A 12500-nucleotide genomic window follows, 5' to 3' on the forward strand; every position below is an offset into this window, starting at 1 on the left:
TCTGTGTATGCCTGTGGGTTATATGGGAGTTTTGTTTATCACTGGCTCTACCACAAAATATGAAAAAGTTCATAATCTTCTGCCTCTGATCTAAATGTTCCCTTCCAGGTAATAAACGGAGCCAACCTGGAGGATCCACAAGGACTTGATACGAGATATGTCTCCTTATCAAGTACAGAAGAGGTTCAGTGGCTAATGATGACGTTACCTCTCAAAGATCGTAAGTCACCGTCCTTTCTTCTTCTTCTTCTTCAATGAACCGGTGCCGCGTTCATAAGTGATTCATGGATGCATATATGCTGATTTGAAAGCTTGAAACTCGAAGCCTTTCTTAATCCTGTTACAAAGTAAGCCTTCGTCGCCTATGCGTGCCGGTTGCTGCCGTCTCTCATACAGAACAGAGTCCACAAGGCGTATGAACGTGGCCGAGTCTCTCTTTCTACCTACTGTAATTCAAGTCAACTTTCCTGTATCATATTCGAGTTGATCAGTCTCGGTTCATGAATCAAAATATTATGTAATGAAAATATCTAACAACTACTTCACGTCTAAATAACATACGTGATAGGAAGATTTATCTAGACCAATATTTTTTTGAACGCGACTGAGAATCATTTCTATATTGATGGCTCCAATTTTGGATTCGTTGCGTAGAGCTCTCGTCTATTCCCGAGTCACTTCATTGCAATTCCCAGTTTAATATCTGACCTTCCTCTGCTTCAAATGACAAGAACACATATCAAAAAATATAAAAATAAAAGATAACGAGTGGCGTGATCATGTAAATGGAAATATCCTTAACCTGTGCACTGAAGTGACAAAAATCTTCGATCAGGAGGTTCCCCAGTAAAATCTGGAGTCTCTTTTGAGAAACATCGTGACAAACAAATGCATAGATGCAAGGAAGTACAAAGGAAACGAAAGGGTAGAACTTGGCGGTGGCAGTAAATAATGCATGCATAATTATATATACATATATATATATAAAATATATATATATATATATATATATATATATATATATATATATATATTATATATATATATATATATATATATATATGTAGTATATATATATATATATATATATATATATATATATATATTATATATATATATATATATATATATATATATAATATATATATATATACTATATAGGCTATGTAGGTATATCACATACATCCATTCAGGAAATCGCAGACAACCACATCAGAAGAAACTTTTATTTGAGACGTTTTGCACATGCAATGTGCATCTTCAGTCTGTTGAGATAAAAACACATACATAATAACATTAAACAAAAGCAGGATGGTGAACTCTTTATGGGCAGTTTTGACGTGGAGTCGTTTTTTACGAATGTGCCTATTATTGAAACTATAAACATCATAACTGAGAGAATATTTCCAAGTGAAGAATTTTTATTTCATGGTTTTAATAAGCTTCTTTTTAAGCAATTTTTAGAACTTGCCGTTCAAGACTCAGCCTGGGTTTTTAACAATAAATTATATTCTCAGGTTTATGGTGTGGCCATGGGTTCTCCCTTGGGGCCATATTTCGCAAATGTTTTTATATCTAGTTCTTGAACAAGAATTTTTGAAATCTTGTCCTGATTCTTTTAAACCATTGTTCTACAGAAGGTATGTGGATGATACTTTCACCCTTTTTAGATACGAATGGCAAGTTTCACAATTTTACAGTTCATTAATTTGAAACACCCTAACATTAATTTTACTGTGGAACTCAAAAACGGTAATTCCTTACCGTTTCTTGAGATTTGTATTACTAGGGATCATTCAATTTTTAACACTTCAGTTTTTAGGAAGAAAACATATACGGGACTTTCAAATAAATTTTATAGCTCTTGTCAAAGAGTTTTAAACTTAATGCCATCTCCACTCTGGTTCATAGAGCAATAAAGTATTCAACAAACTGGAAAATCTTTCATAAAGAAATTGATTTTTTATCTAATATCTTCCAACGAAACTCGGACCCTAAGGATGTATTTTTTAACATTGTTAACAAACTTTTAACTTTGCATTTTAAACCACCCATTCCAATGATAGACGTACCAAAGAAACTAACGTATGCCTCCATACCATATATATACAATAGCAAATTTTCACAACACCTAACTAGAATTATTGAAAGAGAAATTTCCCGTCTAAATATAAAACTCATATCTAACAACCCAAGCAAGATAGGCTCTTTTTTCTGCTTCAAAGATCGTCTGCAGCAGTTCATGCGATGTAACGTGGTATACAAATTTATGTGCCCGGGATGTTACGGAATTTATGTTGGATCGCCTAAGAGGCTACTGCAGATGAGATACTGCAGTCACATGGGCTTTAGGTTTAGGACGGGTCAAAGATTAAGTAGGCCTGAACACTCGAACATAAAAAATCGCCCAATCAATTGCAAGATAGAGGTGAAGAAACAACACTTCTTCATTTTAGGCTCACTTAAATAAAAAAAAAAAAAAAAAAAAAAAAAAAGAAAAGCTCTGAGACCTTGAATTAACCTACATCTTGATTCATTATATATTAAACGTCTTCTTCCCTCATTGAATAGTGGAGTTTCATTTTCTCCACTTTATCTGGCATAGTCAATATTTTAACTTCTTGCCCAAGTCTAGTCATTCTACCTCCTTCCTTCTCAACTAACGGTTGGTTGCGCTTTGGTATTTGTTTTTTATTTGTACTTTTTACTTTTTCGTTTTACTTGTTAATTTTTAGTCCTTTCTGTCAATTTTAGTCTTGTATTTTTTACTATATTAAGAATCCTGCTTTTATTTAATGTTAATAGGTATGTGTTTTTATATAACTCAACAGACTTAAGATGCACATTGTATGTGCGAAACGTCTAAAATAAATGTTTCTTCTGATGTGGTTCACAGCAATTTCCTGAATGGATATATATATATATATATATATATATATATATATATATATGATAGATATATATATAGTATATATATATATATATAGATATATATATATATATATGTATATATATATATATATATATATATATATATATATGTATGAGATATATACATATAGTATATATATATATATATATATATATATATATATATATATATATATATATATATATATATATATATATATGATTCAAGCTACAAATGTTCTTTTAATATCCAATTCGCTCTACCTCGGAATTAATATATTTTTATATATATGTAAACAAAGGTGAAGTTTAGTTAATTATAAATCGTCCTCTCGTGGGTTCGAACCACTCCCCAGCCATCAGAGATGAATCAGGACTTCAGTGACGTTAACGATTCTAATTATGAATACCCAGGTTCGACGGTGATTTGTAGGGTCGGAGTCGGTATAAACTTATAACCACATTTGTCAGCCAAATCGATAAAGTCACTGAAGTCCTGATTTCTTCACTGCTGGCTGGGCAGTTCGAACCCCACGAGAGGACGAATTTATTATCAACTAAAAAATTCACCTTCGGTTTAACATATATGAAAAATATATTAATTCCGAGGTAAAGCGAATTGGATATTAAAAGGACATTTGTAGCTCGAATAATTTATATGAATCACGATGATGTGATAATATTCATATATATATATATATATATATATATATATATATATATATATATATATATATATATATATATGTGTGTGTGTGTGTGTGTGTGTGTGTGTGTGTGTGTGTGTGTGTGTGTTTGTGTGTGTAATTGTAATAGCCACAACACCCTCTTAACTTCTTGCGTTCTTCGCAATTTTTGGATTCACTTGTCACCATAAAATATTAAGATCCAAGTGCACGAAATATGAAGACATTATGATGCCCGGTATCGGGAAACGTTCCCAGGTCCCATAATGGCAACGAGGTCGAGTTGCTGACCTGACCATGAGAAAGATAAAAATATGTTGCCTCACATACATACCTATACCTGGATCTATTCCAGCTCAAATAAGTGTATCTGAAAACGACAGGTATATGTATGAATGTATGAGAGGTAATAGATTTTTATCCTTCTCGTTGTCAGGTCGGCAAATTGACTTCGTTGTGATTGTGGGGACCTGGGTGCGTTTCCGGTTACCGGACATCATAACTTCATATATCTCTACACTTGAATTCGAGAAGTTAAGAGGTATTTTGGCTACTACCTTGCATCTATATCTGGTACATATTAACCAGTAAATTATATATATATATATATATATATATATATATATATATATATATATATATATATATATATATATATATATATGTGTGTGTGTGTGTGTGTATGCGTGTGTGCGTGTGTATACATATGGGGCCACGCATACAAAAGTTAGCTAAACGATTCTTAACGTATAGATTTTCACTCCTTTTCACCCGACTACATAATTCTTTTCAGTCACCAGGATATACTATCCCAACCCCTTCATTGCCCTCCCCTCAACCCTTTTTAACAGTCAGATCTTCTGTGTTAAATAGGGATTGATAAGCACCATCTTCATTAGTCTGCAAACATGCAGTCTATATTTTCATCTTCAGATGAGCTGCAGAAGGCAACTCCGGGGGAAGAAGTCCTTCTTGACCTTCCCGAGGAAGACGATGTGTGGGTGGCTTTCTGGAACAAACTTGGCCGAGAATTCAGAACTGAACTCGTGTTGATCAACGAGCAGAAAACATACCAATATCTCAACATAAGTACATCAAAAGACTGGTCAATTATCTGCATCAATGACGAGGTAAGTTTGTCATTATTGGTATATAGTTCAGAGTATTAGTTAATCTGAGAAGATGATGCACCACAATAAGTTAATGTTTCACTAACTGCTATGGTTACCATTATTTTTAGACAAATGTAAGTTCTGCTCGAGTTCCGTTTTCCTTTCACGTTCAGGAATTGGAGCACATAAAATATATACAAATTTCCTTTTATGTTCTTTTCCATTGACGATAAACACGCTATAGGAGGTATATGATGTTCATTGGATTTTCGTTTTTCAGCGGATCCTTTATGGAAATAATTATTATGCTCACCCTCTAAGTAACAAAGGCCTGAAAGGAAGGCGGTTGCAGATGAAAGCGACAGCGAAGTTCACTTCCAAGTGTTCTCCGTTCCTTTGAGGTCAACAGGTGTGTGTCTGAGCGCGTTTTTTGCCTCTTCATTTCAATACAGTATACCATTTTTACAATAGCAGATATTTTATTTACTAAATGTAATTTAATACCGAAGATGTTCGTTAGTAACTAACCTCAATTTCCCACCTTACTATAAAATTTCAAGGAAACTGTAGGTGTAAATGACTGATCTTAAATAGAACGCATAATGCTTGAGTCGCACAACTTTAAATAACCATCACAGGGAGATGGGCATTTTACCTCTTTCCTCTTGTTTTGACCTTATTTTTGGTTGAAGCCACTGAGCGATTCATTACAACTGATAATGCGATTGTAAACATTTATTTTCATTGTGTAAATCTTAAATGAATGGAAAAAGAACAGTTGAAGCTCAATAGACTTTTAAAGTTGATCTCTGCATCCAAGGAACTAAAATTTTGAATTCAGTCAAAAGTTTTGGAGTGGTAATTTAGAGCCAGCTATGCTGAGTGACTGCTGCACAGCCAAAGCATGATCGTTGATACTCTCCAGGATAATAAACTAAAGTAGAGTGAGCCCTGCAGAGCGTTTCTTTGACGAGGTGAGGCAGAGAAGGTGTAAGTCTGTCAGTTAGTTTCTTTGTTGGAGTATGAATGCTCAGGATGAAACAATGCTAATGTACCGTCATACACTGATAGACACTGGCCTTTCAGATGCAGCCCCACCACCAGCCACATTCCTCATCGCCATAGCAGTCGTAGCAACCTCTGTTGTCATTCTGGGAACTTTCTTCGGATGCAGGTTCTTCTGGAAGAAGAGAAATGCAGGACCGACTGAAGGTAAGGATTTCTTGAGCGAAGGGACAGGGGAAGGAAGCCCTCCAGTCTCAGCAGTTCTTGAGGTTGCTAGCCACCCCCCTCCCCACAGGCGGTTTCTTAGTATAGCAACAGAGGCTCTTGGTGGACTGGTGGTTTGCAGGTCAAGATAGATTCGACATAAAAACAAATGTGAACCGGGTGCTGTACCAGTCAACTCACACAATAGCTAAGTGGTATAGGACTTTTTAAATGCCAGCTGGGTTCATAGTGTGTTACCTACCTATTTTGCATCAGTCAACTCTGCTGAAAATGGGTACAAGTGAATTCTGGGGACAAGAAAAGGGAGCATGGCTAGCAATCTCTCTCATGCGTTGAATTTTCAAAAGCAGAGCTATAATGTGTGGATGTGATTATAACTGTGTTTTCTTTCAAGGATCAGGTACCAATGTTCAAGTAAGGGAGGACTGATCAGCATGAGCAATATACGGACTGGAAAAATGTGAAGTATCATGCAGCCAAACTGGCGATCTCTTTCTCATGAGCCAGATGGACAGGATTCAAAGGGAAGAGAGAAAGCGGAAATGCCCCATTCTGTTCTTTCATTCCAGAATCACATTATTCTTTTTTTTTCATTTCCCGGTTGACTGGCTCTGTTCTGTCCCACGGAAGCTAACTATCAACTTGCATTGCAGGTGCAACAGTTGCAGTGTCCACCATAAACAACCCCAGCTCCGCCAATGAAGTAGTACCAACGGAAGAACACTTCGGAGCAAGTGAAAACATGCTTTACGGCTTTGTCATCCGCAGATGATTCAGCAGTCAGGAACAGACGCATGACGTCACTCGTGGGGAAAGTTGGACGTGTCTGGTTTGTGTAGTATGTCCTGTCTCAGAAACAATTATTCAACTGTGATAGTTTTTTTATTGTAAGGAACCATTTTCTAAATAAAAGGTATATGCTTCCATGAAAGTCAGTACTATTTGAAAAAATCACTAGTTTTTTTATGGTAAATTTTACTCAGATTGTGGAGAAATGATTTATGATCAATAAATGACCGTGGCTAAATACCACTGCTTTGTCAAGAAGGGCTCAAAAGGACCAGTCTCCTTATGGTAATCAAATTTGTAATGAGAACCTTTTTCTTGGCAGTTGTCACTCATAATTTGCAGACTGAAAATGACATTACATTGCTTGAATTGAAGCTCTTCTTTATTAGCTGTATTTACTTAAAGACGTTTGAAAGTTTGAATGTACACTGAAGACTCTAGAAGGGCATCATCCCTGTTTATCTGATCTTAAATCACCAGGTCCATCTTATGGAAGTTTGTCTACAAAATGAAACTAGATAAACAGCCATTATCCTGAATAGGATTAGAGGATCTATCGACCACCGAGGAGTACCAGCAGCCATGAACTCAGAGACGTGCCTCGTTTCTCCAGGATCTCGCCACTCCAGTTGAATCGCCTTTCCTGAATTGAGAAACCTTTTGAGAGAACGGAAGGAAGCAGTCGTCAGTCACCACCTTTGACAAGAAGCCGTTTTCCTTCGTCACAAGAAACGGCTTATGCCGATGTTGAGGATTTTCTTTATCGTGTTATGATGACATTCATTACAGTTATTTTCGTTATCCTTAGATACTTATTTACCTGATTCAGTCAAGTGTCTTTCTGTGAAGTAAATCCATATTCTTATTCCTAATACGAAATTTTATTTCAACCTTTTGCCAACGAAGGAAAATTCTCATGTAATCTGTATGACTGACGATATAGTTATATATTTGGAGATGAAAAGCTCTTCCAAATTGCGTTTACAAGAATCATTTTCACTGACTGCATACATTTTGTTTACTCTAAGATTACTGAAGCAGTAGTTTTACGGCCTGTGGGAAGGTGTATGAAGTGGTGTCTATTCTTTCCTACAAGTGAAAATATGACCTGATGGGCGCAGCATTCTTCTGAGATGAACAACTCCTCGATGATTCTTTCCAATTGTGTTCGCGATGATGTCAACTGCAGAGATGCTATCTTGCAAAGAGGAACATAGGTATGGAGACCTATTAAAGTTTGCAGGAGAATCAGGGAACATTACACCGTCCAAGTTGAATATTTGTGCCTTTTGTAATCCATATTGAAAAATGACGCAGAGAAAGTTTCTTGTAGACATCTTTCGGAACGACTATATTTTTACATCTCTGTCACAAGACATCAAGCTACAATGTAGACCTGGATACAGACCCGAAGGAACAAGACTGTTGTGGAAAACGCCGCCAAATGACCAGAGAGAATAATTCTTACTATGTTTATTCTAGTTACTCAGAGGGAAACAGGACATTGCATGGGGTAGCATTCGTGAAAATTATATTGGTAATAAAATATCTTTTCTAATCAGACCAAGGATATGGCGATCGATACGAATCTCACATTTAATTCAGCTCCTTCCGTATCTGAATGATGAGGCTTCATTTATTTACATTCTGAAACAGATCTCCAAATTAAGTCAACCTTCCGTTGTCTTTCGCCAATAGCCGTTTTTATGGGTAAGTGTTATTGCGGCTTGAGCAGATTCTCTTGCGTGTGTAAGGAGGGAGGCAGACAGAAAGTTATCCTTTCTCAAGAGCGTAAAATAAAATGGGGGTAGGGGTGGGGGAAAGGGGGAGGAAAGCTAATGATAAAAAAATATGCCAGTTACACAGAGGGAGAGAGAGAGAGAGAGAGAGAGAGAGAGAGAGAGAGAGAGAGAGAGATGAGAGTAAACGCCTTCTTATGAAACAATAATTAACGATAAATGTCGAATTCGTAAGTTCAGACAAACTATGTAATGCATACAGGAGAGCACCATGAACTGGTAAAGGAAAGTGCAGTCCCTGACTAACATTTTCATGGCCTAGTAACTGAAGGCCAATAACCCGGAAAGACCACGAAACTAAGTGCCCAACTCAGTCATTTCATGTTCTGTGATAGATCCGTAAAATGCAAAGATATTATGGCTATCATGAATTGTTTCCATTTTCCTGTATTTAAAAATAAAATACATAACTTCAAATGAAGGAATGTCCACCATTAAGATCTTCATTGAGCATTTCATTTAAACACTAGAGTTCCTCCCCTTGTGTGTGATTAAAGATAAACACCCTCCATAGTGCATTAGCTGTAATAGTGTGCAAGAAGTCTTTATTTTATATTGTGTGTAATTTGGGAACTCATTTCCAGATTGTCCCTGGTGCGTCCGTGCTCCTCTCCTTGCAAGCGCTTTTATTACCTGAAACCAGAAAATTTGGAAACCAGCTTTGCAGTAGATGTTGAATTTGGCTATTTATTTCATATTTTGAATGATAAGTGTGTTCCAGACTGCACATGGTGCTCTGCACACGTGTACTATATGCCTTTATCTCAGGCCATTCAATGTTTCCTTGTAAATAAATGTAATTTAGGGTAATCAGCTGAGTTTCCATGGCGACCTTCCACGAATAAACCAATCTCAAAGTTACAGGAATGACATAAGCACACCATTTTTCCCTTTCCCCCTTACGTTTTGGACAAAGCCGGTCGAAAACGTAAATATATATATATATATATATATATATATATATATATATATATATATATATATATATATATATATATATATATTATATATTATTATTATTATTATTATTATTATATATATTGCTACTTTTAAAATGCATGTTTTCCCTCTGTTTGAAAATGTCATGTAGATTATGCAACTTTTTTCAGATTCCTAGATAGCTTAGAATAGGATGTTTTAAATGTGTGTTCAGATTCGTATTGCATGTTGTAAAGAAATATATATATAACGTAAAAAAGAGAGAGATCTCCGTTTGCTTCCCTAATCTGTCAACACTGTTGATAGCGAGCGAGCTAAGAGTCTTGCGTTGTCATCAAAACATTTCAATTTTAATTGTCGCTCAGCCTCCGTTTCGATTGGGTACGTGTCTTTCTTTTTTTTAACAGGCTGGACTCGTACGCGTATGTCTTAGATCAAAACCACGTGCAGATTGCTTATTTCTTTATGAAGATTGCGTCAGATTTCCAACTTACTGGAAGCATTCGTGACAAGAACGTTTGTATCATATCTGCTCTGTCGTTCCATAAAGAAGAAAATTGTTTCATTACATTCTATCTTAAGACCTTGAGGCAGTCAGATCTCTCTCTCTCTCTCTCTCTCTCGCTCTCTCTCTCTCTCTCTCACTCGAAATCACTGAGATTATATTAACGTAACGTAAATTGGTCACTCGTAACGTTTTAGAATTTCATATTTGATATTTCTTAGAGTTTATTTAGTGTTAAATAGTGTCTTTTGTGGAATCTGAACAAACATCATTTCGTAACAGCGCCTGGTTTTTGAAAATGAAATGTAAGACAAGACTGCAGCAATTAAGAAGTTGGTATACCGAAAAGGTAAAGTGTGTTATATTTTTATTAGTTGCAACTATAACGAACAAAGTTAATGGGAAAAGTGTTTGGTTAAACTAATAAACAATAAACGGATAGGAATTGTGTTTAACTAATAACTAAAAGGTTAAGGGAAAAGTGGGTTCTAATAACTAATAACGGTTAGGAACAGTGGTTAACTAATAACAGATGGTTGTGAAGGTTTGGTAAAAACTGTTGAGTGAAAAAGATTTACACTTTTACACATTGCTAATTTTTTTTGTGTTTGTGTTTGTTCCATTGTTTGTGCACTATTTAATTTTCTTATTGAAGTGTGTCTTTTTATTTTATATTTTCGTTTACATCCACAATTTAATTGACTTAGTTATTTCATTGCTTAATCATTGCACATTTAATTAAATTTAACATTTGTGAATTAATTGCATACTTATAATTCTTTTCAAGATTTATTATTGTTTAGCACTTGTGAATTAATTTCAGATTTTCAATTATTGCCTAATACTTTTGAATTTTGATTGAATTAATTTTCTTGAATTTTGTGATAAATTAATTTTGATTTAATTTTACTCAATTTGATTCAAGAATTAATTAAACTTTACTTTGTTTTCAAGTAACAGTAATTGTCCCTGATATTGTGAATTTTACTTATAAATTTTGAATTTAATAATAATTTTTTGTATATAAAACATATAAGTTGTTTTTTATTTTGTCCCAGTATATTTATATATGATTATGATTATATTAAAGATAGGTAGAAAACATAGAGTGGTAATTGATTTGCTTTCCTTCAATTTATTTGAAGTGACTTAGAACCAGGGAAGTACTTAGACTTCTGAAATCAGGGAAATACTTAGAGTTTTAAAGTTGTTGATGGAGTGATGACCTTTGATTAATTTAATTACTTACAAGATTACCTCACACCTGTTTTGATGAACTTAGTCTGATATTCTGCAATACTGGTAAGTGTTAATGGATCACTGTTGCCTTTGAGTAGTTCAGTCGTTTAAACGTGTTATAGGGTTCAGGTGTCTTGCTTTTGTGAGATAATAATTGATAAATGGTAACCAGATACTTGGCACTTCGTAACAATATATATATATATATATATATATATATATATATGTGTGTGTGTGTGTGTGTGTGTGTGTGTGTGTGTGTGTATAACTTAATCACGAAGTATACAAAACGTGATGCTATGTATAAATAAAGGTTTTTTGCCACGAAGAAAAAAAATGAAAAAGCGAGATAGCCGAGTACTTTCGGTCCTATTCGGACCCTGAGTAAAGGGCCCGAATAGGACCGAAAGTACTCGGCTATCTCGCTTTTTAATTTTTGTTTTTTTTCCTTCGTGCAAAAAACTTTATATATATATATATATATATATATATATATATATATATATATATATTATATATATATATATATAGATATATATAATAGATTTGTTTGTGTGTGTATTGTGTCGAAGCATTCCTAATAACTGGTCATTACACTTACCAATCGTAGAATTCAAAGTTACGTCACAGAAGCCAGATACTTAACTTTCCTATCAGATAAAATACGACTGAGTACACTGAAGGCAACAGTGATCCCCAAAAAGCTTATTAAATATGTGAGAAATCAGACTGATTTTATCAAAACAGATTAAGATTATCAAAATAAGAGTGAGGTATTCATTTAAGCTGAAATTAATTAAAGGACATCACTCCATCAGACAACTTTATCTGTCTCCCCTGTCATGAATCACTTCAAGAAAATTGAAGGAACGGCACAATCTATCACTCTGGCATCTACACAGATTTATTCCTATCACTGTTGGCTAAGAAATGAAACACCGTTATAAAAACTTTGAATAAAAATCTATCTATAAATTCAACATTTTTAAGTAGAATTAAACCAAAAAGATAAATTTATCAAGCAATTAAATCAATCAAGAAAAATTTAAACTAATACGAAACATTTCAGGTTTGAGAAGAAACTCTAAGTAAATGAAAATTACCACAATTATTAAAGTGTAAAATTAAACCACGTATGCAATACTAAATCATTAAGAAACAATTAAGAAAGTTAATCAAAACATGAGAAGAGAAAATGTGTAGATGTATCAAATTTACCACAATTTAAAACGTGAACAATTACGATTGTAAACACATCGAATATGAAAAAGCAACTTCAAACAAACAAAAC

At 34.5% G+C, this 12500-nt stretch overlaps 1 protein-coding gene across 1 annotated transcript in view; it reads left to right on the top strand.

The window, feature by feature from the left end:
• The window catches only part of LOC135209444 (uncharacterized), a 29216-nt gene extending 21959 nt beyond the window's left edge, over positions 1-7257 (top strand). The window contains exons 3-7 of the mRNA XM_064242117.1: positions 109-220; positions 4530-4726; positions 4989-5117; positions 5795-5920; positions 6592-7257. Of these exons, the coding sequence (XP_064098187.1) occupies positions 109-220; positions 4530-4726; positions 4989-5108 (429 nt within the window). The 3' untranslated portion in view covers positions 5109-5117; positions 5795-5920; positions 6592-7257. The remainder of the gene's footprint in view (positions 1-108; positions 221-4529; positions 4727-4988; positions 5118-5794; positions 5921-6591) is intronic.
• The last annotated feature ends 5243 nt before the right edge of the window (positions 7258-12500 follow it).

The sequence above is a fragment of the Macrobrachium nipponense genome, chromosome 38 (assembly GCF_015104395.2).
Source record: "Macrobrachium nipponense isolate FS-2020 chromosome 38, ASM1510439v2, whole genome shotgun sequence".
Taxonomy (NCBI): Eukaryota; Metazoa; Arthropoda; class Malacostraca; order Decapoda; family Palaemonidae; genus Macrobrachium; species Macrobrachium nipponense.